The sequence below is a fragment of the Musa acuminata genome, chromosome BXJ3-8 (genome assembly GCF_036884655.1).
Source record: "Musa acuminata AAA Group cultivar baxijiao chromosome BXJ3-8, Cavendish_Baxijiao_AAA, whole genome shotgun sequence".
Taxonomy (NCBI): Eukaryota; Viridiplantae; Streptophyta; class Magnoliopsida; order Zingiberales; family Musaceae; genus Musa; species Musa acuminata.
The window spans coordinates 30,265,547-30,293,398 of NC_088356.1; the positions used below are offsets into that span (position 1 = coordinate 30,265,547).

A 27,852-nucleotide genomic window follows, 5' to 3' on the forward strand; every position below is an offset into this window, starting at 1 on the left:
TATGGTTACCTGCAGGGATAATAAATGGAACGACAGAGATAGACAATGAAGACATTTGAGGATATATATCTGAGGGAGTCGTCAACTGTAGAAGGGTCGTTGTATGCAATGCGGAAGAGAGATGCTGCTTCTTCCAGAGGTACTGGTAGAGCTTGGTGGTTGGGATTTGAGGGCTTTAAGGGTGTTCCCTCTTCTAAGCGTTGAGGTACGGTGGCAGCAGTATTAGCAGCAGAAGGCTGCATCGATGCTGGAGAACTGGAGAAGGCTGCACCGATGCAAGGTTGCACCGATGCTGGAGAAGGCTGCACCGATGCTGGAGAAGGTTGCACTGATTTCTGCAGCAATGCAGAATGCAGGAGAGATTTCCTAGTGATGTAGGAGAGATTGTTGCAGCGAGGCGGGAGAAATCTCTGCAACTTGCAGCGATTTCTGCAGCAATGCTAGAGAGATTTCTACAGCGATGCTGGAGAAATCTGCAAGGTTGGAGATAGTTGCAGTAATGCAGTGTTGGAGTTTGGTGGCCGGAAGAGCGGCGGAGTTTTCAGTGGAAGACTTCGGTTGGCAAGGGAGCAGCAGCCGGTGGTAGAAACAAAGGTCGTGACTGTGCTTCCATTAGGAGCGTTGCCCACAGAAGAAGTGTCGATGCAGCGAGCGTAGCGACAACGACTACAGCAGCGGCGGCACAACCGTCATCTCAATCTCTGCTGCTGTGGCAGGTGTGATCTGATACTAGCAGCTGCAAGTGCTGTAGTAGGCTGTAGCGAATGGCTACGGCTGAGGGGCGGAGACGTTGCCGCGAGAGGGATGGTCGAGCGGCTGTGGCTGCGACCCAAGGGGAGGCAGTGGACTCCGGTCAGGAAGCGATCGTGGGGTTATGGCGGGAGGTGACTGTAACATCCCATTAGTCCCACATTGGAAGTGGGGAATGTGTATGATTAGCTTATAAGGGCCTGATCAGTGTACTACGACAACTCCCGCTTAAGCATTTTGGTCCGTGGTTGCAAGGACCAAAATGGAGTTATCGGCCAGTTGGCTCATCAGACTCGGGTCGTGACATTTGGTATCAGAGCCGACCTAGCATTTGGGCAGGGTGAGAGGGCTCGAGTAGGAAAGGGCTACCCGTGGATGGAGTCGAGAACTCATCACGGCGTGGAGCCACCACTGAGTTAACCTCACATGCACTATGCTAGGGTGATCAGTATACTACGACAACTCCCGCTTAAGCATTTTGGTCCGTGGTTGCAAGGACCAAAATGGAGTTATCGGCTAGTTAGCTCATCAGACTCGGGTCGTGACATTTGGTATCAGAGCCGACCTAGCATTTGGGCAGGGTGAGAGGGCTCGAGTAGGAAAGGGCTACCCATGGATGGAGTCGAGAACTCATCACGGCGTGGAGCCACCACTGAGTTAAACCTCACATGCACTATGCTAGGGTTCAATCTGGGTTATGTCTGGCCTATGATTAGGTTATAAGGGCCTGATCAGTGTACTACGACAACTCCCGCTTAAGTATTTTGGTCCGTGGTTGCAAGGACCAAAATGGAGTTATTTGGCTCATCAAACTCGGGTCGTGACATTTGGTATCAGAGCCGACCTAGCATTTGGGCAGGGTGAGAGGGCTCGAGTAGGAAAGGGCTACCCGTGGATGGAGTCGAGAACTCATCACGGTGTGGAGCCACCACTGAGTTAAACCTCACATGCACTATGCTAGGGTTCGATCTGGGTTATGTCTGACCTTGACGAGGACGTCAAGCTAATTGAGTTGGGGATAATATAACATCCCATTAGTCCCACATCAGAAGTGGGGAATATGTATGATTAGCTTATAAGGGCCTGATCAGTGTACTACGACAACTCCCGCTTAAGCATTTTGGTTCGTGGTTGCAAGGACCAAAATGGAGTTATCGGCCAGGCTCATCAGACTCGGGTCGTGACATTTGGTATTAGAGCTGACCTAGCATTTGGGCAGGGTGAGAATTTTGGTTCGTGGTTGCAAGGACCAAAATGGAGTTATCGGCCAGGCTCATCAGACTCGGGTCGTGACATTTGGTATTAGAGCTGACCTAGCATTTGGGCAGGGTGAGAGGGCTCGAGTAGGAAAGGGCTACCCATGGATGGAGTCGAGAACTCATCACGGCGTGGAGCCACCACTGAGTTAAACCTCACATGCACTATGCTAGGGTTCGATCTGGGTTATGTCTGGCCTTGACGAGGACGTCAAGCTAATTGAGTTGGGGATATAAATGTCACGACCCGAGTCTGATGAGCCAACTGACCGATAACTCCATTTTTGTCCTTGCAACCACGGACCAAAATGCTTAAGCAGGAGTTGTCGTAGTACACTGATCAGGCCCTTATAAGCTAATCATACACATTCCCCACTTCCAATATGGGACTAATGGGATGTTACAATATCCCCAACTCAATTAGCTTGCTTTAGGCAAGCGGCTCTGATACCTTGTAAAGAATTTAACGAAAAAGATAGAAAGATAGAAATTGTAGAAGAAACTATGAAATGTATGAAATGTAATTGCATAGTTCATTTTGATATTGAGCTCTTGATAGCTATTTATACACATTCAGTAGGGAGGATTTTCCTCAACTGCTAAGAGATTTCCTCAATTGCTTAGAGATTTCCTCAACTGCATTGAGGAAATCTTATCTGCTATCATCCTCTTCCTGGAAGAAGAATAGGAGCAGGTTGCGGTGTACCGAGATGAACTTGAGGTCGGGCGACTTCGGCTTGGCGAGTAGGGACTGGGATATATCGCGCCGGAGTTGTCGCACATCAGGGAGGCGACAGCCAGCTCCGACATATTCGCATGTGGCGTGCTGTTGCTGGAAGTGGCCAACTGCCCCGACAATAGAGTTGGTGTTGGTGGACTTGGTCAGAATGTGCAAGATCAAAGGTAGGCTTATGGAGGCTATGGATCGAAGGCTCGGTGGGCACTATGGCATGGAAGAAGCTGAGATGGTGCTCAACCTAGGGTTGGTTTGTTGCCGGTCTATAGCGTAGGTGAGTGATACAACCCTTGCGGATTCTTGGCGTTGATTTCTTTAGGGGATCGGTCTCCTTGGAACTCCCTCAAAGACTGCTAAAAGGATTAACCTATTCATTAAAAAAAAGAATGAATACATGGCTATTTATAGGGCTTTTAAACTTCAACTCCTAATAGAACTCCTACTTAAGACTCATACTTTTAACCAACTCCTAATATGACTCCTACTTAACTCTTATTTCTAACCAACTCCTAATGCTTCTCTAAGAAGTAACATTCAAACTAATCCTAACCTTAGCCGGTCTCTTCACATCTTTAATAGGGGTCGACTAGGTAGGTTTTACATGAATGCTTATTTCAATGAAATTCAATTAGGACTCTCTTAGCTAGAGTCCTAACAGACCCACCCTCTTCAAATCAGCCTTGTTCTTGAGGTTGACGCTCCATGAATTATAGGAACTTGATCTTTAAGTCATCATAGTTCTCCCAAGTGACATCTTCAACTGGTAGGTTCGTCCACTATATTAGCACTTCAGTAATGAGTCATCATCATCGAGTCATGATCCGTCGATCAATAATGATACTCGGCTAGGTCTAGAGTTCTCCTTGGATAGTCATATTTGTTAGATGGCTTTGGGCTGTCTCGTTTTGTCTCAGCTTGAGCTTTAAACACGACACATGAAAGACTGGATGGATTCGGGAGCTGGCGGGTCCATAGAACCGAGGTGAAAGCTTCATAGATGCTCTAGCCTGGATTGATATTTGCTTGTATGGCTAGAGCTGTAGGAAGACCCAATCTCCTACTAAAAATTCTCTTTCAGCTTTGTGTTGATCATATTATTGTTTCATCCTTGCTTGAGCTGCAGTGAGATTATCTTTTAGCAACTTCAACATTTTGTCTATGTCCTGCAGTTCTCTATCTACTTATTCTACTTTAGAGGTGCTCAACACATATTTTGGGATCATAGGGGGAGGTCGACCATACATAGCCTCATAGGGAGTACATTTCATAGATGAATGATAAGTTGTATTATACCACCACTCGGCCTAGGGAAGTCACTTTGTCCACTCTTTTAGCTAGTCACTAGTGAAGAATCTGAGGTATGTCTCCAAGCACCTATTCACTACTTCAGTCTAGCCGTCGGTTTATGGGTGATACACCATACTAATTTTTAATTTAGTGTAATGTATCTAAAATAACTATGTCCAAAATATACTCATGAAGACCCTATCACGATCACTTACAATAGATCTCAGCATCCCATGCAATTTTATAATATTCTCCATAAAGGTTTGAGCAATACTAGAAGCAATGTATGGATTACGAACAACGCAAAAGTGAGTATACTTTGTAAGGCGATCAACCATGACAAGAATTATACTTTTTTCTTGTGATGAGGGAAGCCCTTCGATGAAGTCTATTGATATATCAGTCCATATTGAGTCCAGGATGGGTAGAGGTTATAGCTTTTCAGGACTTGCCACTGTCTCACTTTTACGTCGTTGACATATATCACATTATGCTACAAATTTAGCAATAATATTTTTCATCCCTACACAATAAAAAATTTGCTTAATTCTCTTATAGGTTCTAAGAAACCCGGAGTGCCTGGCCGTAGGTGTGGAATGCATTTCTTAAAGGATAGATTTTATACAAGTAGAATTTGGCACAAGATCAGTGCTTCCCTTATAGCACAATTCTTTTGAATCCCAACTGTAATGAGCCACGGAGCTTGGTGCTTCCTCCAATTTTTTTATGGTCTTACTGGTCTCCAGATCTTCTTGTCATTCCCTTTTAATATCCTCAAGGAAGTCGTTGGTCAGAAGTGAAATGATCAAAAATTAAGCTTGCTCGGGAAGCCACGAAAGCATATCTGCAACAACATTCTCTTTCCCCCTTTTGTAAGTTATTTCATAATCATATCCAAGAAGTTTTGTTACCCATTTTTGCTACTTGGGTGAAGATATCTTCTGCTCTAAGAAATATTTTAGGCTTTTATGGTCGGTCTTGATTTGAAAGCAACGCCCGATCAAGTACGATCTCCATTTGGCCACCGCATGTACAATCGCGAGCATCTCCTTGTTGTAAATAGTCATCTTGAGATGGGAAGGAGATAACGCCTTACTGGTATAAGCAAGGGGGCAGCCATCTTGCATTAGTACAGCACCAATTCTGACTTCGGAGGCATCGGCTTCAATAACAAAAGTTTTGCCGAATTTGGGTAGTGCTACTACGGGCGTTGTCGTCATTGCGGCTTTAAGTTCGTCGAAGGCAGTGGTGGCTTTGTCCGATGATTGGAAAGCATCTTTTTTCAGCAAAGAAGTAAGGGGTGCACTGATCTTTCCATAGTTTTTCACGAACTTGCGGTAGTAGCCTGTTAAACCGAGAAAGCCGGGCAGCGATTTTATGTTCCTCGGGGTCGGCCAGTTCTGCATTGCTTCAATTTTGGAGGGGTCCATCGCCACACCTTCTGATGATATGATATGTCCAAGATATTCCATCTTCTATTGAAGAAAGTTGATTACAAATTCGTAGTGGTCGTTATGCGTTCGGAAGGCGATTTTCGATATGTCTTTTTCGCATACTCATATTTGATGATACTCGGTTCGAAGGTTCAGCTTTGTGAAGACTCGTGCTCCCTTTAATTTATCAAGCAATTCATTTACTACTAGAATAAGATACTTGCCCTTGACAGTTATGTCGTTGAGAGCTTGGTAATCAATGCACATTCGCCATGTTTCGTCTTTCTTTCGTACGAGGAGCACCGGTGAAGAGTAGGGGCTGCAACTTGACCGAATAACTCCTATTTCGAGCATCTATTTTATAATCCTTTCTATTTCATCCTTTTAGAGATGTGGATACTGATATGGCCGAGTATTTGCTGGTATACAATGATCATGTCGACGGGTAGGAGGTAGGTTGCACGGTTCGTCAAATATATATGAAAATTCAGCAAGCAAAGGAAGTAGGTTTGGATCTTCAAATTCTATTGGCTCTCTCTTAGTTTGCTGCTCAAGTTGTACCAAAAAGTCATTGCATGCTTTGTGCAAAACCTTCTCCATTTGTTGTGTGCAAATCGTCGTTACGTTGCCCTCACGTTTCCTGTGCAGTATCACCTGTTTCCCCTTACTTTAAAATTTCATAATTAGTTTCACAAAATTTCAGGAAACATTACCTAATATCGTCAGCCATTCGATGCTGAGCATAGCTTCATAATCATTAAGAGGGAGGAGGAAGAAATATGCAATTATCTCTTGGTCCTACAGCAATAGTTTCACCCGCGGGCACCTACGATCACACTTCAAAATTCGTCCGTCGGCGACCTTAATGTCAAACCTACTATAATTCTTGATAGGTAAGGCCATCCGAACAGCAACCTTACTATTCATAAAATTATTAGTGCTTCCGGTGTCCATAAGAACGATGATAGGTTGTTGCTTCAGAAGTCCTCCCACTTTCATCGTTTGCGGGTTCATGTAACCGGCAAGGGCATGCATCGTAATATCAACCGGTTGTTGTTCTTTATCTGTGACCTCTTCCTCATGCTCCTGGACCTCCTCCTCCATGTCTTCAAGTGGTTCAATCAGTAGGAGGTGGCCCCTTTTGCAGCGATGATTGCGGTTCCATGGCTCGTCGCAAAGCCAACAAAGACCCTTTGCTGATCGGTCATGTAGTTTGTCTCTTGTCAATTTTTTTGGCAACGAAGGATGGCTCATAGTAGAAGAAGATTTATATGCCACGGGCTTAGGAGAGGTTCTCATCCTCCGAGTATCTTGGTTGAGCCGTTCTTCTTATATTCGGGCGAAAGAAATTGTAATTGTCATGGTACGGGGCTGTCACGCCTTAACCTCCACTTTTATCTCTAGCTTGAGTCATTCGATGAATGTTCCTAACAATTGACGGTCAGTCCAATCATGAGCAAGATATGATAGCTTCTCAAACCTGGTTTGGTACTCTTGAATCATAGAGGTTTGTCGAATCTTTGCGAGTTGTCCATCGATATTTTCATACTCCATAGGTCAGAAACGATTCAGTAGTGCGTTCTTAAATTGATTCTATGTCAGAGCCCCATGATTGTATTCCAACCAATTGTATCATTGAATAGTATCTTCTTCAAGGTGGATGACAATAATTTCCACCATTGCATCATCCGACGTTCTGTCACGGACTTAGCTGGTTTTGCTTAAGTCGTGCGGCACCCTTGCGTGTCCGTTCGCAAAGGTCAGCCTCCCCGAAGCCTCCCATGGTCCCTTAGGACCCCCAAAAGAGAGAACGGGTTAAAGAAAATACCTCACTCGGGATCCACAAGCAAACATTCCAGGAAACACTTCATAAACAATGTAAATTACAAACAATCTTTACAAGCTCTGAACAGTTGCACAACAAAGGGTCAAAATGGTCCATTACAGATCGAAAATCTCTCACAAGTGTCCACATGACACAACCTTTATTTACAAGCCTAAAGTGGCTACCAACCCAACTAAAATGGGACTATTAAGCCTTCGGTCGTCCCTCTACATATTGTACAAAGCATGAACATACCAAAAGACACGGACATACATAAGCATTACATCAAACATCTTATTTCGAAGTTTGTCCGTGACATTCTCCCCCACTTATTCCTTCGACGTCCTCGTCGAAGGCTTTGTGAACACTGCAACTCCTCACCTTTGCTGAGTCTTCAATCTTTTGCTCCAACTGCAATGCGCCTCCTGGCTCCCAACTGCTCTCTGCTGCTGTTTTTGAGTAGTCGAACCTTTGATCCTCCATGCTGCTTCAACTCGCCAATGACTCTGACTCTAATGTGGGGTTGGCTGAGTTGTGTTGATCCCTGTTGGTTCCTGCGGATCCTCTAGATAAAGGAAAAGACCATCCTTACTGCGCCAGTCTCTTAAATGCCTCATGCTGCTTGAACTGGGTGGATGCTTGTTGGAGCTTTAACGAGCATCATCTCGCAAACTTCTGAAGTTTTGGGTCCTTCATCCACAAAATTTGTCCATTGACTCTTCTTTCACTTAGTTGTCACTTCCAAGTAGGTTCGCATCATTTCCGCTTTCGATTGGCATTTCGTTGGGAAATGAAGCGGACAATCTACTCTCAATAGCACTGATCACCATTGGTGATGATTTGACAACTATTATCTTCCATTATCTTTGAATGGTCTTTGAACTTGTGCAGAGCTCCTCTGCTGGATAGATAAGAGAATTGGGGTACTCGATTTCGCCCATTCTCTTAAGGGTTAACAAGGCAAAGGTTACTTGACTTCGCCCGCCTCCTCGAGGTTGTACTCCATGCATCGAGCTGGTTACTGGCCTTCGCCTGCTCTTTGCTCACACTTCTGAAGCACTTGAAGTGTTTGCACTCCTTACATTGAGTTAGTTACTATGATTCACCTTCTCAATGCCATCGAACTTCTGGAATGCAGGAAGTTTTCACCCCAACTTGGAGTAATTCTCTAATAGATTTGGTCGCCTCTAGGATTGTACCGTCTTCTCCATCAACCCTGTCGCCTACTCCACTGAGTAGCAAAGGTACAGCATCGCGTACTACCTGCTTTGTTCCTTGGTCGTGCACTCTTGCATTACCCGAAGTCCTTCAATTTCGGCTATCTTGATGAGAAGCTCGTTGACACTAGTCTTACGAAGTTCCTTGGTCTCTCCCCTTCAGCCTTGTCTCGATACTTGGAGTTTGCCTCTACATGCTCCACCTCCTCGGCCCCTTTCACGACCAAGCGCTCTCCCTCCATGAGAGCAAGGGATCAATGACTTTCGCGGAAGTCCTGCCTCTACGGTACCATGGCGCTACCATGCCCATGGCCCTACTATCCGTCGCCTCACATCTGCATCCCTTTTTGTCACAATCAGTAGATATGTCTCTGTGGCACTCCTCCGAGTCCACCTCCATTCTAACTAATGCTTGATTTTGGGTAGCTAAGTCTCTCTAGACTCGTCGTCGCTTCCTCGCCCCTTTTGACCCCCTGCTTCAACACCTCTATGTTCTGCAAGCAGCTCCCTTTGGTCGATGGAAAGACAGACTGCAACTCCCATGCATGACCTCTGCCATCGCATTATAGGGTTTGCACTGATTCTGTTCTCCTTAGCTTCGTTAGTAACAACGTTCGCTTACTCGGTCTTGTCCTCTGACTTGTCGGGCTCCCTTAAGCGAATATGAGCTTTGGAGCAGTCCAACTCTCCAGCTGCTTCGATCATACCTCTTAATGATCAAGTCCCTCTCATGGAACTCACTGGTACTTGCATTCGAACTTTTCCCTTGGTGGAACACAGCCCCCCCCATATACTGATAACCAAGGCTTTCATCCGATGCAAAATTTGATACATGCACGGAAGACCCGCCTCTACGGTACCATAGCCTTCACTCCTTGAATCCATAGCCCTTCTTGTCGTCGTGTTGTTCACTGAAGTGGAGCTTCCAGTAGCTCCCGATCATACCTCCGTATAATCTAGTCCCTCACGGGACTATGTCGTGTGTATCGCATTGCCAAAAACTGTTCCACCACGATCCGCTGCACCATGTCGCCTCCTGGTGACATTTCCATTGCATTCTGATCCTTGTGGGATGAAATTGAATTGTGATCCCTCCATGTGTGGCCTCTGCCAATACATCGCAGGGTCTCTTCCACCTTCGATTTTGTTCGCTCCTTTGGCAATCGACCTTCATCCACCCACTCTTGGGTCACCCATAGATGAAGCACCGCTCTAGGACAGTCCGTCGCCTAGTAGCTCCCGAAGTCCCCCGACTTCGCTGAAAATGGTGCACCATTGTCTGGATCCTGGGCCTCAGCCCCTACCAACACAATCTTTATTGTGCACTGCTTCCTACTTAGCAACTTGATTGACAACACTGTGGTATATTCTTCAAGAGTACCCGCTTCCGCGTCCTCTTGCCCCGTGCCATGGCCTTCTAAACCCAACTTCGCCTCCGCAAATTGAGTCGCCTTAGTTCCTCCATCAAATGCTTTCCGAGATAAGGTGCATGTGCCCAGAAGCTCCCTTCGTCTTTGGCACCATGCAAGATGAGTCCGCTCTGTCAGAATGAATGACCCATAGAACTATATGATCCTACACTTGCCTCTGCAAGAGTTAATGTCCTTGACCTCTGTCCAAGGAAAGCACCGTGCCTCCACTCCATGTTCCATCGTCTATGCTGGCTCCCTTCATGCGGCTTGGGTACTTCGCCAAGTTACACCCAAGTTGCTCCGCTCCTCGTTTTTGCATTGAGTTGATGGTGGCCCTCGCTTGCGCCCACCATTCCACGGGTCAGCCCTCCCTTGAGTCCGATCTCCATATCGACTCCAAGTGTGCCTTCATTTGTGTTGCTTTGGATCGCTCCCCCACTTGATCTCGCAATGCATCCACCAATGCATTATCTCAAGCAAGAGCATGCGACGAATCCTCGCCGCTTGCTCGGTCCATTGAGCTTCGTGGAGTTGTTGTTTGTTGAGGTACTCCTCCTCAACATATGAGGTACGTCTCACATGATTCTCCATCTGGAGAGCCGAGACTTATCCCTCCTGGATAATTGTCCTGTTGAAGCAATATCTATCTTCGTTTCGGAGACCACCATCTCCTTGGACTACTTTGATTTGCTGAACAAACTGTGCATTGTTCTACCTCCTGCAAACGCACTTGCTAGATTGCGACTCTACGTCAATACAGCCCCCACTGCACCATTCAAGGCCTAGCAACATGTTGAACTCATTGCACACTTCAGCCTCCTACGGACGTATCCTTCACATTCCGAAGAGAAAGTTTCAATGCTCCATGGTGCCGAGTTTCGGTCGCCTTGGGATGGCCATGAATATTCCATCGTCCGCATACAAGCCTATGTATAAGTACCAAATTCTTTGAGTTAGCAATTACCCTCACCTCTGTGAGCTTTGCACAACTCTTTCGGTCGCTGAGCAACTCATTCCACCTTGCATGGTCTCATCATTTACCAAGTGCCTCACTTGCCTTAAGCACCATCAAGTATAGTTGTCAACGTTGAGTCGTAGCTCAAACTCAGCCATCCCACCCTTTGTGCGCTCCATATTCTTCCAAGCTTTCCTGTTCTCGTGGTGCCTCTTGCGCGAAGGGTTGGCCATTCCTCTGAATGCCAATCTCAGATGCCCGCTCCTCCGAACGACTCTTCTCCCTACATCTCCATGCATGTTTTCCCCCAAACGGTCGCGCGTGTGCTGACTGCCCTCAACGCAGCCCCGCTAGGTCCCCCACGTTTGCATGCTAAGTGTTTCTATGAGTGCTTGTCCCGCTCTGATACCATCTGTCACGGACTTAGCTGGTTTTGCCTAAGTCGTGCGGCACCCTTGCGTGTCCGTTCGCAAAGGTCAGCCTCTCTGAAGCCTCCCATGGTCCCTTAGGACCCCCAAAAGAGAGAAGGGGTTAGAGAAAACGCCTCACTCGGGATCCACAAGCAAACATTCCAGGAAACACTTCATAAATAATGCAAATTACAAACAGTCTTTACAAGCTCTGAACAGTTGCACAACAAAGGGTCAAAATGGTCCATTACAGATCGAAAATCTCTCACAATTGTCCACATGACACAACCTTTATTTATAAGCCTAAAGCGGCTACCAACCCAACTAAAATGGGACTATTAAGCCTTCGATTGTCCCTCTACATGTTGTACAAAGCATGAACATACCAAAAGACACGGACATACATAAGCATTACATCAAACATCCTGTTTCGAAGTTTGTTCGTGACAGTTCGGTAGTAGCGAATGTAACTTTCGATGCACGAAATCCACCTCGCCGGGTCTCCTTCTTCCCATCACGGGAAGTCCACCCTCATGCATGGCTGAAGCATGTCCGAGGGTTGTCCCTCCTTCTCTAGATGCCTCTCTAAATTCTCTCCTCATTGAAATTTGGTTGGACTCGGCGGTTGTCCAATTCTGAATTCTGCAAACAAAGCGCGCAATCTGTCCTCCAAGCATGATTCAAGCCGCGATTCAATCCGAGATTCCAATACTTCAAATTTGGCATCAATTAGATCTTGAGAACTCATAGCATCTGCTTGTAGATCAGAGATGTCCCTATTTTTTTTTTTGATGGGTTAATGGCATGGGGTGGTGGAAGGTTCGAAAAAATTAAGGATCACGGAAATGTATTGCAGCAGATTTTTACATCTAAAGTGTAACAGTTTAGACGTAAAAGATCAGTGGTTTATATTGAGAATTTTTTTTGACGAAACTAAAGGGAAATCCGCTGTTAGGAAGTGTCAAAGCTGTCATAAAAATTTCATAGAGATTTGGATAGAAAAAGTGTAGTAGCAAGATCAAACAATCTATGCTATGCAGTTGGAATTCTACGGTGCATCTTTCGTCGTAAAGATGAAAACTTGACGATGAAAAGTTTATGCAGCAATATAGGAACATTTTTTTTTTATTTTTGAATAAAGATAACTAAATTGTAGCAACAGTAAGGTAAGAAACCATAACCTGTTGCAATTCACAGGAAGATCAAAGGATGATCCGTGATGGTGGAGATGACGGTGGAATTCGGCGACGATATTTTAAGCAATTGTGGGAATTGGTTTGGGCGACTGTGGAGGGCTGATTGATGATTGTGGAAGGGCAGCGAGATACCAAGAACGTTGCTCTGATACCAAGTGATAGAACCCTTGTAGATTCTAAGCTTGGGGTTGATCTCTTTAGGGGATCGACCTCCTTGGAACTCTATAGGAGTTCGTTCCTTCAGGTTATTGCTCAAAGGTTGCTAAAAGGATTGATCTATTCATTAAGAAAATAGGATAAATACATGACTATTTATAAGACTTCTAAACCTCAACTCCTAATATGACTCCTACTCAAGATTCATATTTCTAACCAACTCCTAATAGAACTCCTACTCAAGACTCATACTTCTAACTAACTCCTAATACTTTTCTAAAAAGTAACCTCCAAACTAATCCTAACCTTAGCCGGTCTCTTCATAGGTTAGTTAGATAGGTTTTACATGAATGTCTCTTTTAATGAAACTCAATTAGAACTTTCCTAACTAGAGTTCTAACAATAAGACCGAGGCAGGTGAGTCCCTTAACAGCGACACGAGTGATTGGGTCCCTCAACGGGGACACGAGACTCTTAGAGATGACGTGTCTCTCGTGTTCCCATAAGCTGATCCAATGGATTTGATCTCTGGGATGTCGATTACTTCTTCATCACGAGGCCAGATTTCCAGCAGTATCCTACAAGGAGGGAGATGGATAGATAATGAAAATGAGATGGATAGATAATGAAAATGTTGGTGCTTTTTTCTTTAGTTTTTACTGTGATCAATCTATGAATGATCATATATGAGAATCCTGCAGTAAATGTGATAAATGCCCACACCATGTCCGATTCATGCATTAATGCAGGGAGAGGACAGTCCATGTCGGAGATGTTTTATCTGTGACATTCCAAGTAGTTGTGTGTGTCAGTTTGATTGAGAAAGACATTACAAATTCTATGAACATCCAACAACTCGTGTAAATTGCTCGCATACCGTCCAAAACATGGGAACATAGATGGTATGAGCTGTCACTACTCGTTCAAGTGTTTCGGAAACACAAGGCAAGACGAACAAAAGTCTACCTGCATCGAATCAGAATTTGCTAGTGACTACTGTATTAACAACATATATATGACATCTAAATGAAATACATGTTCATAATTATTACGATATTTATCTCAGTATAATAAATTAAGAGTAATTCGAACAACAACGATTAATCATTCATATGCCCTTCGATTCATTTTTTACCATTTAGACACCCTCATGTTACATTTAATGCTGTCATCAAACATTTATCACTATTCTCTGCCAATCCTAAACCAAAATAGACAGCATTCTTTGGAGTCTCTCGGTTTCTCTATAGTATTGCACACTAGACTACATTATCATATATACAAACTAGATAAGTTTCTTCTTTTGAAAGTAACCCTTCAGGTGCCACAACTGCAACATGGAAACCACAATGCATACACCAAGGGACATAATACTAAACCATGCAACCCTTGCATTCGTCCTCTCGCTTACTTCCCTCATCTCTGCCTCCCTGAAAGCATAAAAAAATACAGAAGAAACAATACATGATCAGATGCTAGTTATTACCCACAACTGCATGGAATATTTGACAAGAAACCACTTTTTTTCTTTTTTTAATTACCTGGACTTAAGATAAAGCAGGTTTGCATGGATTGCTTGCACAGCTGCTTCTAATTTTGTCAACTCTAGCTCAACGCCCTACATTTTGAGAAGCTTGGCCATAATTGTCACCAAAAAAATGCACCTCAAATAGGAATTGCACATCCTATATACCAAGGTGACGAGTTTGCTTTGTAGCTCTAAGTGCTCACCTCAATCTTATCTTTTTTGGCAACAGAATCCCAGTCCTTCGCTGCAATTCCAATCTTCCAGTCAAGGCTAACACTGGCTCCAACACCTTTATCACCACTATCTATCCAGAAACATGCCAAGTAGTTGCCGGCTTCAGTAGTTGTGAATGCAAACTGACCTGCTGTAACATGCTCTTTGTGGTGAAGTGTGTTTCCATAAGGTGATGTAACCTACAAAAAAAGGCAATTCAGCTGAAGCAACAAAAGGTACAAATATACAAGATGCCATCTAAATACTGATGATTAGACATTATAAAATTTCTTTGTTAAGCCTCTCTTGATCTCAACACACCCTATTTATGTAATTTAGATACATAAAATAAGGAGGGATAATGGCTTGCAAAGAAAGAAAGAAGGTGGGTACACTGAAGGTAAATTGGCTCCCAAGTCCAAAGAATGTTGGGGCACCAATCATTCTCATGAGTTTCAATATTACCTCTTATGATGGAAATAGGGGCCTACCTTCTTGTCCATATCATTTCGATGTTACCTCAACTTCTTATGCCCAAAGACAGGAGCCTACCTTTACTTCCTTTTTTTCCATGGCACTTCCTTTTCTCTATCACAAGTAATGTGGGAGTCAAAATAAAACTCAGTGCTAAGTTTCCAGACTGCCTTTTCCTCTACATTTCAGAGCTCAAGATCCCAAAAGGATGTTGCCTTATCATAATAGGATGATTGATGCTATGCTATGAAGAACAGATACAAATGACTTCCAATATCTATATCGAATATATGTTGCATATGATGATTGTTAAATACTCCCAAGACACATATCGGATACTGCACGATATTTAATGTCTAGGATGCTTTTTAGAGGCATATTTTGTGGCTACTTCTTAGACACTTATTTGCTTCCTTTGAATGTTGTTCTTTAACATGGAAAAGATTAGTACATCATCAGATAGATTATTGACTATTTTTACCAAACATTAGATTTTGATAAAATAAGTTTAAGTAATGGTCCTACCTTATTTTTCAAAAGTTCTTGGTAGCTCATGCATATTCTTTGAACATTTTTTCTGATTACTTGTTTTCATAATGATATGTAACTACATATTAGAATACTATAGCAAATGCCAAGCTTTGTAATATGTATTACTAACAAATGAAAATTTTTTGGTCTGTCATTGCCATTTTACATCCATTTTTCAAAAATTGACATAGCAACATATTCCGACGTATTAGTATCTCATATCCATATCTAAGCCTCATAGATGCCGTGAAATAAATCACCAAGTGTTCATCAAAGAGCATCAGCAGATTTAAGTTGGAAATGATCAGCTCTTAGGATGGCATATAATATTATGTTACGTCAAATCACTCAAAAATTGGAATTAATTTGGTGCTATGCTTTTGGTCTCCATTTCCAAACCGCTTTTCACCTGATATATATGCTAAAAGCAATATTTTTTGTCATTAATTCCCATGTCCTGTTTTTAAGGGCCTAGAAATATAACCCAACAAGATTTAATCCATCATCTATTTGAAAAAAAAAACCTTCCACAATTTGCAGATGTTTTTTCAATTGTAGCACTTTATTCTTTTTTGAAAATGTAAAATCCAAGAGTCTTCGAGAAGTTGGAGGAATGGTTGCTAGAGAAAAATGCTACAGATTGCACCAATGTATTCAAATCAAAAGGAGTTCATATGGCAATAGACTAAAGGTTCCATTTCAACTTATTAGATGAGAATCTGCCAAAAGTTAAAAGCAATGTCTACCTTAATTTGTGCATGCATGACCTGGTTTTCCACAGACAGCATGCTTTATGGCACTGCTAGGAGTAAATGAAGATGAAGGATTGGTAGTGAAAAGTGTAATGGCTAAAACCTAGAATAATGGTAACTTCATGGATCAAATACAGATGAAGGATTCACAGTTATGATAAATATTATGCAGAGTCTTGAGTCAAATTGTGGTGCAATGATGACAGCAATTAACAAACACAAGTAATATATGAAGCAACAACCAGTATAATTGTGACAGAAATCAGGTATTTTAATTTTTTTGTCCCTAGCAATGAAATCAACAAATGCTTAGGCGCTCGCCTTGGCGCCCAGGCGAGGTGAGGCGAGACCCGAGCACCTCAATTAGGGTTTGGGCCGGCACCTTCAACTAGGTGCTGCTTAGGCATGCGCTTGGGCCTAGGTGTTGGGTAGCCAAAGCGCTCGCCTGACCCAAATTAGCTTTAAATGAGCTTGAGTTGAACCCGAATTGAATGATTCGATTGATCGGTTCAACCAAGCAAGATAACCCAGCTCACTAAGCTCACTAATCCCTATCCCCAACCCCTCTTCATGTGTGACCCCTTTCCTTTAACCTAATCATCGTGTCTTCGTCTATGTGCAAGGTGACTGCATCTACTCTTATGAGCAAGTGTGCAAGCTGACGACCGATGTTTGTGTGCAAGCCAACGATGCTTCCCCTCGTGAAAGAAGGTATCTTCTCCTCTTTCCTCTCTTTCCTTCTCCCTCTTTCCATCCCTCTCCACCTTCTGTCGGTGCCAGTCCTTGAGCTCCCGCCGTGCTGTCCCCTCCTCCATATCTCGTGGTCGTACCTCCCTCTCTTGTCTCTCTCTTGTCATGTCGTTCCCTCTACTTTCGGTGGCAACACCTCTGTCTCTCGGTAACTCCCGACGACCACGAAGGCCAATGGTAATGCCCCCTTCCCCCTCTCTTTGCTTCTTCCTAACATAATCACCTCCCCTCCCCCTTGGCTCTCTCTCCCCCCTCGACCCCCCTCGCCTCTCTCTATCTCTCTCTTAAGGCGACTCCAAAGATCACTAGCAACCGACAGTACCCCCTTCCCCCTCTCTCTTCTTGTTTCTCTCTCTACTTCTTTCCCCGCCCCTTCCCTTGCTCTTAGCCAGTTTTCCCCTCCCACGAGTGCCCTCTCCTCTTCCTACTTCTTTCTCTCCTTGACATCCCCATTAATTATTGAATTTGTTACTACTAGGATTTTAATTTATCATTGTTAGAATTCTTACCAAAATTCTTGGACTTTTTGTTAATTTTCTTGTGTTTTGTTATTTTTGTTGTTATATTTGGTCAATTTAATACTTTAATACTTTTAGTGATTTAAAAAACATTAGGTGCTAAGGTCCTAAAATGCCCGAGGCGCTAGGCGCTTGCCAGAGCAAAGCATGGCGTTCTAAAATATAAAAATACAAAAATATATAATATTATTAATCTAATAAATAAAAAATTATTTTGTACAATAATTAATAATCGACTGTTAACAATATATTATTTACTGTTAATAGCAATTAGAAGGGAAAAATATAATTGTTAAAATGGATAAAAAATATCACCTAGTAAAACCGACAGTGAAGTCAAAACTCATAAGAGAAGTAGCAGACAATAGCTACAGCAGCGGCAACGGAGTCGCAGACAGTAGGAGGCAGCAGATAGCAGCAGCGACAACGAAGTCGCGGATAGCAGCAACAGCAGCGGCAGATAGCAGACAACAATGAAAGCTGAGGAGACTCGGTTGGCAACAAAGGAAGACTCGGAGGCGGAGGGAGAAATCATCGGCGATGGAGGCAGAGGGAGAAAGTGCATGCTAGGGTTGGGAGTCAAGGTCACGCACAAGTTTTGAGGTAACTGCGTGCGTTAGTTGGTTCAATCGAACCAACTAACAACACATTTAACTGAACCCGATTGCCTTATATCAACCGGGCACTCGCTCGAAGTGCCCGATGCTTGGGCTCGGGCAAGCGTCGCCTGGCCATTATATGAGGCGCTCGAGCCTCGCCTCACCTCGCCCGAGCACCTTTTTAAGTCACTAAATGCTTTATAGATGTTAAATAAATTACTAATGTCTTAATGGTGATAATTTGATTATGAAGTGATATAAAACTTATATTTTGTCAAATTTTTATATTAATTATTGTCTTTCCTCTTAATTATATTTTTATATTGGCAAGCGTCTTGTTTCGCTCGGGCGAGCACCTAGACGAGCGCCTAGCGCCTCGAGTGTTTTAGAGCCTTGGAGCCTTTTAGCACCTAGCACCTTTGACAACACTCATTCCTAGTGAATTCTAGGGATCCTCTATCAAAAGCCTTTTACAATTAAAATATAATGACCAATGTACAATGAATAAATTTCTGCCAGCCTTGCTGTCCACTATCTCTTTTAAGAATATCACAGAATCTTTGTGAAAGCAAATTAACCTTCCTTTCCAAGGGCATCACCTGAAAAGACTCTTTTACCAAGGCAGTCTATTGTGTGGGTGAGCAGCTCTTAGGTCGCCCATTTGCATCTTGTGTGAGGAACCTTAGGTGTAGGGTTTCTTGAAAAATTATAAGTTGGACTGGGTCACTTAAAAAGGGATGGTCAGTGTCCCAATTCACACCTGGACCAATAAGTATGATTGGCTATGAACCGATCCAAATGAAATTGCATTTGTTGTTTTCATGTATGGTTAGCCGCCCACATATCATACATATATCATGAGCTCCACACTCTCATATCTTCTACCAAACCATGTATATGTTGTCAAAGCATAGATAGAACTACTTTCTTATTCATGTTAAGAACTAACAATTATTAATTCTCCATGCAAGCTAGCCAGTAACTTTTTCCTCAATGAAACATTTCAACTGAACCTACCTTCTTGTTCAAGAACTTATGTTTAGCCACTTTATTCCAAGGTGATGCTCTAGGACGCAAGTAAGTAGATGTTGTTTACAGTTGAAATTAAAATTTAACCCCAATTTACCTATAAGTACTCCCAAAATAAGGTCATTTCTACTGTTCGTACTGACTCTTAAGTACAATGTCTGTAAAGCATGCACACAGTCAGTATGGATGGACGACTTCAGTGATGAACAATGGCTGATAGCCCCTATTTTGTTAGGGAAAGGATTCTTAAATGCTTTTCTTGTTCTCTTGATCTGACCAGTGGCCTATTTGGCCTTCTTTCTTTTACAAAATGAAATAGAACTGCTGATCTTTCATTCCCAACTCGTGAAGGATTCCTCCATGAAGTTGGATTCCATCTTTAGGCCTTGAAAAATCAGGATAACTTCTGCTACAGTGATATAAAAATGGATATGAAGTAGGTTAGACCTGAGCTTGATCAACTTGGACCAGAAATCTGATCACGTCGAGTGCATTAATTAACATTTCCCATCTTTCAAATCTGCCATCAGATCAACACTAAAACAGAAAGAAACAGATTGATCCCCATGCAATTGATCAATTGAACTTGTTAATGAAAATTTTATTTTTATGCCATTGATTGTCAACATTCATGATCGGTCTTGTGGCCATATCGAGCTTTGAGTTGTGTCTCACTGCATGCTGGATCTGCTGAATCTTTAGGAGTTAATAATTCATTGCAATGTTCCAAAACAAGGTCAATAACTGTTGGCCTGAGCTTATGCAATGCGATTTTGGAAGGCTAAAACTTTCAGCTTGTTGTAATATTCTATCTTGGGATGGTCTGGATCCTATCAGGATCTCTAGAGTTGTCTTCAAAGCAGGGGGAAGAAGTCAAATTCAGCATAGGAGACATTAGAGTTTTGGTTGATAATTAATTGCATGCAGAAGGAATAATATCACGATGAGTGTATGGCCGTAATCATCTCTGCATGTTTGCTTTATGGTACAAACTGTTATAAATTGTTCAAATGAAAAAAAAAAAAAAAATTAAAGATTTATTTAAAAAGGTGGTTTCCTTTGTAGTTATTTTGGTAGTTATTTTTCAAAAGTTGTGTCTTTTGTGAAAAATATCTATAAATAGATATTTGAGAGTAAATTATGATGACATCTCTTTCATACTCTTCTTCTTTACTCTCCAAGTAATTGAATTAGATATTCTCTAATTCCTTTTTGAAGATTCTTTATTGTTTGCTCAATACAGATCTTCTAAAGGCTTGTCATATCCACTAAAACTATTTGCATCAAACCCATAGCAATCTTATTGAGAAGAGGGTGCAAATATCGTTTTTAGGAAAGTGTTTATACACGTTTCAAGCCTAAATATATTTCCTATAGTATTCTTGATCTTGTGTTTGTTATTTGTTTCCAAAATGTTTTCATCCTCTTCTTTGTCGTATTTTTCCAACAATCTAAAAACGATATTTTGTGAGTTTATACAAATTCACCATGGAGGCCACAAATACCATCAAATTATTGAATCAAGATTTTGTTCATTTGGATCGTTTTGATGGAACGAATTTTACCCGTTGGCAAGACAAGATGAAATTCATGTTAACTGCTTTGAAGATCTTCTATGTGCTTGATCCAAATCTTCAACCAATTCCTGATCCAACCGACAATGACACCTATGAAGTCAAGGCTGAACAAAAGAATAGAAATGAAGATGAAGTCATGTGTAGAGAACACATTCTCAATGCTCTTTCGGACTAGCTTTATGATCTTTATACGGTGGAACCATCTGCAAAAGTAATTTGGAATGCTTTGGATTTCAAGTATCATGCCGAGGAACAAGGTACAAAGAAATTTTTAATTTCTAAATATTCTGATTACAAGTTTATGGATGACAAGTCAATCTTGGCACAAGTGCATGAGTTGTAGGTCATTGTTAATTAATTGAAGGCTGAAAAAATCGAACTTCCTAAACTTTTTCAAGTAGGGGCTATAATAGCCAAGTTGCCCTCATCTTGGAAAGGGTATAGGAAAAAGATTTTGCATGACTCAAAGAATATCACTTTGGAGCAAATTCAAAAACATCTTCGAATCGAGGAGGAATCGAGAATGAGAGATAAGAGTGAGAACTCTTTTGGCAATATAAAAGCAAATGTTATGAATCAGCCTAAGAATTCCAACAAAAGCAAGCAAAACAAGAAGAATCATTTTGGCCCCAAAAGGGATCAAAGAAAATTTAAGAAGCCAAAAATTGGAGGTTGTTTTATTTGTGGAAAACCTGATCATTTTGCTAGGGATTGCAGATTTAAAAAAGGCAAAAAATCGGAAGTCAACTCCGTTGAGGGAGATGATAATATAATCGCTACGGTGAGCGAAGTGAATGTCATATTTGGCAAGGTTTCTGATTGGTGGTATGATACTTGTGCTACCGTCCATGTTTGCTATGATAAGGCACTCTTCAAGATTTACAAAGAAGTCACAAAAGGGCAAGAGATTCAAATGAGAAATAAAGTTCGTTCTAAGGTGATTGACGAGGGAAATGTGGAACTCACTTTCACTTCCGGAAAGAAAGTCACTCTTACTAATGTTCTTCATGTACCAGATACAAGTAGAAATTTAGTGAGTGGGAATCTCCTTGGCAAACCTAGAATTAAATCTGTATTTGAATCCAGGAAGTTAATTCTATCCCGTAATGGAATTTTTGTTGGAAAAGGCTATTTCGCTGAGGAAATGATCAAATTATCTATTGTTGATAATGATTCTAAATTTAATAAAGATATTGTTTCTATTTATATTGTTGATTCTTATTCATTATGACATGATAGATTAGCACATATTGGAACTAGCACCATTAGAAGAATGGTTAAGTGTAGCTTAATAAATTATCATTTTGATGATGTTAATAAATATGAAATTTGTGTTAAATCAAAGATGATGAAGAAACTCTTCAAAAATGTTGAAAGATATACTAATTTGTTAGACTTAATACATATTCTGATATATGTGAATTAAATGGCATATTAACAAGAGGAGGTAATAGATATTTCATTACTTTTATAGATGATATGTCTAGATTCACATGTGTACTTATTGAAACATAAAAATGATGCTTTTAATGCTTCTAAGGCATATAAAGCAGAAGTTGAAAATCAAATAGGGAAGAAAATTAAGGTTTTAAGAAGCGATAGAGGAGGAGAATACTTTCCTAATGAATTTAACTTGTTTTGTTAACAACATGGCATAATTCATGAATGTTCAGCACCTAGAACACCTGAGAAAAATGGATTAGCAGAAAGAAAAAATCGAACTTATCTAGAGATGATTAATGCTATGTTGTTGCATGCTAAATTATTTTATAATTTATGGGGAGAAGTTTTATTGGCTGCATGTCATTTTTTAAATAAAATTCCCTTTAAAAAGAATAAGATCTCTCCATATGAGTTATGGAAAGGAAGACAACCTAACATTGGTTATTTTAAAGTGTGAGAGTGTCTTACATATGTTAAGAATAATGATCCTCAAAGGACAAAGTTGAGACCTAGTGGAATCAAATGTGCATTTATAGGCTATGCCACAAATAGCAAAGCTTATAGACTTCTTAATTTGAAGTCTAATATCATAATAGAATCTCGAGATGTAGAGTTCTTTGAACATTTAACGACTTCAAGTAATAATGTTCATCCTCCAACTAGTGAAGAGTCACTAGTGGAGACATCTCAAAAGGTTGGTGAGCAACCTAATATTCCTTTGATTGGACATCAATCAAGTTCACAAGAGGTTGGAGAGCAATCTCATGAATTAAGGAGAAGCACTTGTGTATGAAAAGCAAAAACATTAAGATCGGATGAGATTGATTATCAAAGTATTTCTTTTTACCTTGTAGAAGGAACTAATGAGAGAGTCTTAAAAACAATTCCTCTTGTTTTACAAGTGGAAGATGATCCTAAAACGTTTAAAGAAGCTATGGCCTCTCGTGATGCTGCTTTTTGGAAAGATGCTATTAATGATGAGATGAATTCTATTATGTCAAACCACACTTAGGAACTTGTCGATTTACCTTTTGCCTCTAAACCTATTAGTTGTAGATGGGTATTTTGTAGGAAGTATCATATAAATGGTACTCTCCAAACGTTCAAAGCAAGGTTAGTTGCTAAAGAATTTCGACAAAAGGAAGGAATAGATTATTTTAACACATATGCTCTTGTGGCTAGGATCACATCTATTAGAATTATTTTTGTTTTAGCATCAATTTTTTATCTTTATGTTCATCAAATAGATGTCAAAACGACATTTCTAAATGAAGACCTCGATAAGGAGATATATATGGAACAATCCGAATGTTTTGTTCTACCAGGAAATAAACATAAAGTGTGTAAACTTATTAAGTCATTGTATGGTTTAAAGCAGGCTCCAAAACAGTGGCATGAGAAATTTGATGCAATAATTCTTTCTAATGGATTTGTACATAATATTGCAGATAAATGTGTTTATCTCAAAACTTGTGATGACTATATGGTGATAGTTTGCCTTTATGTAATGATATGCTAATAGTGAACAACAACATGAAAGGTATTGTAGAAACAACGAGGTTTCTCTCTTCAACATTGAAGATGAAAGATGTTGGGCAAGTTGATACTCATTACATAGAGAAAGAACTAGAGAAATTCAGTCACTTAAAAATCAAAGAAACAAATACCCCGTTTGACCCAAGTATCAAATTAGTCAAGAATGTTAGAAGAACAGTGGTTTAATTAGAATATTCAAGTGTTATAGGAAGTCTTATGTATGCAACGCAGTGCGCAAGACCTGATATAGCATTTGCAGTTAGTAAATTGAGTAGATTTACTAGCAATCCAAATGTAGAGCATTGGAAGGCTATTGAAAAAGTTCTTAGGTACCTTAAATGAACCAAAGATTATGACCTACAATACTCAAAATTTCTTGTTATTTTAAAAAGATATACTGACGCAAATTGGATATCGAGTTTTGGAGATAACAAATCCACCACTTGTTGGGTGTTCACATTGGGAGGTGGCGTTGTTTCTTGGAAGAGCAAGAAACAAATGTGTATAACTCACTCAACTATGAAATCAGAATTTGTTGCTCTAGCAGATGCAGGAAAGGAGGCTTAATGGTTGAGGGACTTTTTATTAGAAATTTCATTGACTTCTAAGAGTGTGAATTCAATTTCTATACTTTGTGATAGTCAAGTCACTTTAGCTCGTGCGTATAGTGAAATATATAATGGAAAGTCAAGGCATATAAGTCTTAGACATGATTATGTAAGGAAATTAATCAAGAGTGAGATTATTTCACTCACATTTGTGAAAACAAGTGAGAATTTGGTTGATCCATTCACCAAACCTCTTACAAGAGAAGTTGTAAGATCAACATCAAAATGGATAGGGCTAAAACTCCTTGAATAAAAAATCCACCAATGATAACAAACCCTACATAATATTATGAAATCAGTAATGAAGAGTTCAAAGGGTAAGAACAAGTCATTGACATGTGTAATAGTTCAGCACTTTAAAATATTTTATGAGTCCTATCTAAAGATGTTAAAGTGCTGGTTGTCACCGAATAAGGGTTGAGTTAACTATACTCTTAATGAAGTTCAGTCAAGTTAGGACAAGTATCTCAAAGAGTGACAATGATACTTTAAAAACTTCACCTATATGAACTTAGAAGTGGTGCCGCTTCGATTGAGAGTTGGAGTTTCTCTCATAAAAGTTCATAAACTTGGATGAGCCCAAGGCCATATTAAGGCTAAGCAAGATTTTATGAGGAATACAAGGATGTTGTATTTTTGTGTGTGGTATCACTAGTGTTGTCATTAGGAATAATAAATTCAAAGCTTTTATGCTATTTGGGATTTCGACTTTACTTTGTGATGCTTACACTAAGGTAATATTCAAATCGAAAGATATATATTATTTTATTCATAAATACTATTTAATCACTTGGAGAAAATTTTAAATTTGAACAAGTGGGGGATTATTATAAATTATTCAAATTTAAAAAAAAAAAAAATTCTTTTCAAAAGACTTATTTGAAAAGGTGGTTTCCTTTATAGTTATTTTGATAGTTATTTTTCAAAGGTTGTGTCTTTTGTGAAAAATATCTATAAATAGGTATTTGAGAGTAAATTATGATGATATCTCTTTCATACTCTTCTTCTTTACTCTCCAAGTGATTGAATTAGACATTCTCTAATTTCTCTTTGAAGATTCTTTATTATTTGCTCAATACAGATCTTCTAAAGGCTTGTCATATCCACTAAAACTATTTGCATCAAACCCATAGCAATCTTGTTGAGAAAAGGGTGCAAATATCGTTTTTAGAAAAGTGTTTATACACGTTTCAAGCCTAAATATATTTCCTATAGTATTCTTGATCTTGTGTTTGTTATTATTTTCATCCTCTTCTTTGTCGTATTTTTCCAACACAAACTCTGTTGCTCTTGCCTGTCGAATTTACCAGAGATACCGACATGGCAGTAAGATTGTGCTGGTTTTCTTCGTACTTCCCTCACCATCATATAATTCTCTCTATGCATCTGTTGATGCTTTTAAAGCCTTCATAGTCAAGATTCAGACCTGATTGTTAAATGGCCATTATCATCCGTATCAACAGAAGAATTTAGCAGTGAAATTTTGGTAGGGAGAACCCTTGAATACACTTCTGGTCCTTTAATCCAATTCATAGTCTATCCAGCACTTTCACTCTCTGCAAATGCTCTGAAATGATCGCCCTTACAAAACCCTTCCTCCTCGGATCCAACCATTAACACAAAGCACGACTTCACCCACTCATGAAAACAAGCAAATCCACACATCAGATACCAGAACTACCAAAATCACTCCGATCTCAGTCATCCGCTTTGGCCAAACAAAGAATTTCCAAGAAATGCTTCCGATGTCATGCAAATCTAAGATCGAAAACCAAGCTTTGTCTGTCAAATGACAAATAATTATCCCCGATCAAGAAACTACGCGGTCACAACATCAAGGACAGATGTAAAATTTAGAGGCCTAGAGACTAGTTGTTTGCTTACCTTGGCGGAGATGATGGGGAGGCCGTCGGCCTCGCCCTCATGGACGACGGCATAGTCGGCGAGCACCACCACGTTGGGTTGTATCTCCTCCGAGACGCACTTGGTGCCCGAAGCCGGCAGGTTCAGCCACACCGCGGTCACCCCCGGCGCCAACAGCATATTACACAGGAGCAGCGCAACCACGGCGGGACGCCGGATCACCGCGTCGCGCAGACTCATCTCGACCTTCCCCCTTCAAGCTCTCCCAGATCTCTACTTGCTTCTGCTGGCTTCAACTCAGATGAGGGCGAAAAGATGTAGCAATAAAGTAAGTAGTTGGACTCCCTCTCTCTCTCCCACCCAGAATAATAATTCGTCCGATCATCAAATTAAATGTGAAACGAGGGGCGCTGTCGATTTTATCCATGCTTCAAGTAATTTTGTCTTCTTAATATTATCATATCTCCGAAGAAATAATTAGAGGACATGTTTGGTTAGATTCCGTTTGTATACTTGATGGAATTGAACATATCTTAACCAAACCTTTTGCATAGGCTCCGCGTGCATTTGTATGGTCTGGTCTGGATAGCTTATTAGCTCTGATTTATCTGTATTTGATTTATCATAATAATAATATATTTTTCTTTCGTTTATCATTGTAAATATTTTTGAGTAATTTAATAATAAAATTTTACAATATGATGTCTCCGTATTTTACTTTTATTAAAGGATATCTCTTTTTTTTAAAATATCAATAATACCTTTAAACTCGGGTCAATCTTTTTTATTGAATCGGTGATTGATTCAAGGGTTGATTCAATTCGATTTGGGTCAGATTCTGCAAAGCGGATCGGATCGAGTTTGATCCGATGATTTAAGACAAGGGGAGTTATACGAGGAGTTAAAAGACAACGGGTGTTTGAGGTGACAACCAATGTTGTCTCCGATAATCTCTTCAACTGTCATTGCAAATTTGTGTTAGGGGAAATGGAGTTAACTATGCTCCTTCAGTTTGCAAGTTTTTACATCTGATTGTGATGGATGATCTATTGCTCAATGAAAAGAAACGACTAATCCAAACAAATTTCATACGCCCAAAGCATAAGATCAATGATCCACGATACTTACTTAAACTTTAGCCATAACAGATGTCAAATGCCATATCAAAGGATCGATCAAACAAGGTGTCAGTTGGCATCAACTGGTCAACATCTATCAAGAAGTCACCGTCTCTTGCCCACCTAAGTGTATCTTCTCCCATTTCTAACACTCTCCTTCCTCTTTCTCTCAACTACAAATTATTGACATCATTATATAGGCTGAAAATGACATTGTTCTGAGCAATTTCAAGCCTTACTAGTTGATGCAATTTCAAGGCTGAAAATGACATCATTATTAGTTTATTCAATCTTGACTAATTTTAAGCCTTACTAGTTGATGCGACTTGATCAATAGAACTAGTATATCTAATTGTGCTTAACATTATTAGTTTCTTAACCTTAATCGATACCATCAGTTATAAACTATCAAAAAGTAAACTATTTTTTGTCAACATTATTAATTTATTAAATTTAGGATTGTATTAACAGCTACATCCATGTGATGAGTTGTAAGTCATCGAGAGACAAATCAGGATTTGCAATATCATTCAATATGATTCGATACTAGCAGTATTGTCAGTCAAACAATATCCACTAGGTAGTTCAAGCCTAGCATAATGCATATGATATGAGCATATGTATTGCTCCATATAAGCCTACTGCCAATCTTTTGATGATAATAACTTTCATATACATTC

At 40.6% G+C, this 27,852-nt stretch overlaps 1 protein-coding gene across 1 annotated transcript; it reads right to left on the bottom strand.

Moving 5' to 3' along the window:
* Positions 1-13,647: 13,647 nt before the first annotated feature.
* Positions 13,648-26,452, bottom strand: LOC135644706 (transmembrane emp24 domain-containing protein p24delta3-like). The gene is made up of 4 exons (XM_065162543.1): positions 26,076-26,452; positions 14,365-14,574; positions 14,175-14,251; positions 13,648-14,063 (listed from the first exon to the last, which is right to left on the bottom strand). Exons 1-4 carry the CDS (start codon positions 26,292-26,294, stop codon positions 13,919-13,921), a joined length of 651 nt encoding a protein of 216 aa, XP_065018615.1. The 5' UTR covers positions 26,295-26,452; the 3' UTR covers positions 13,648-13,918.
* Positions 26,453-27,852: the final 1,400 nt, after the last annotated feature.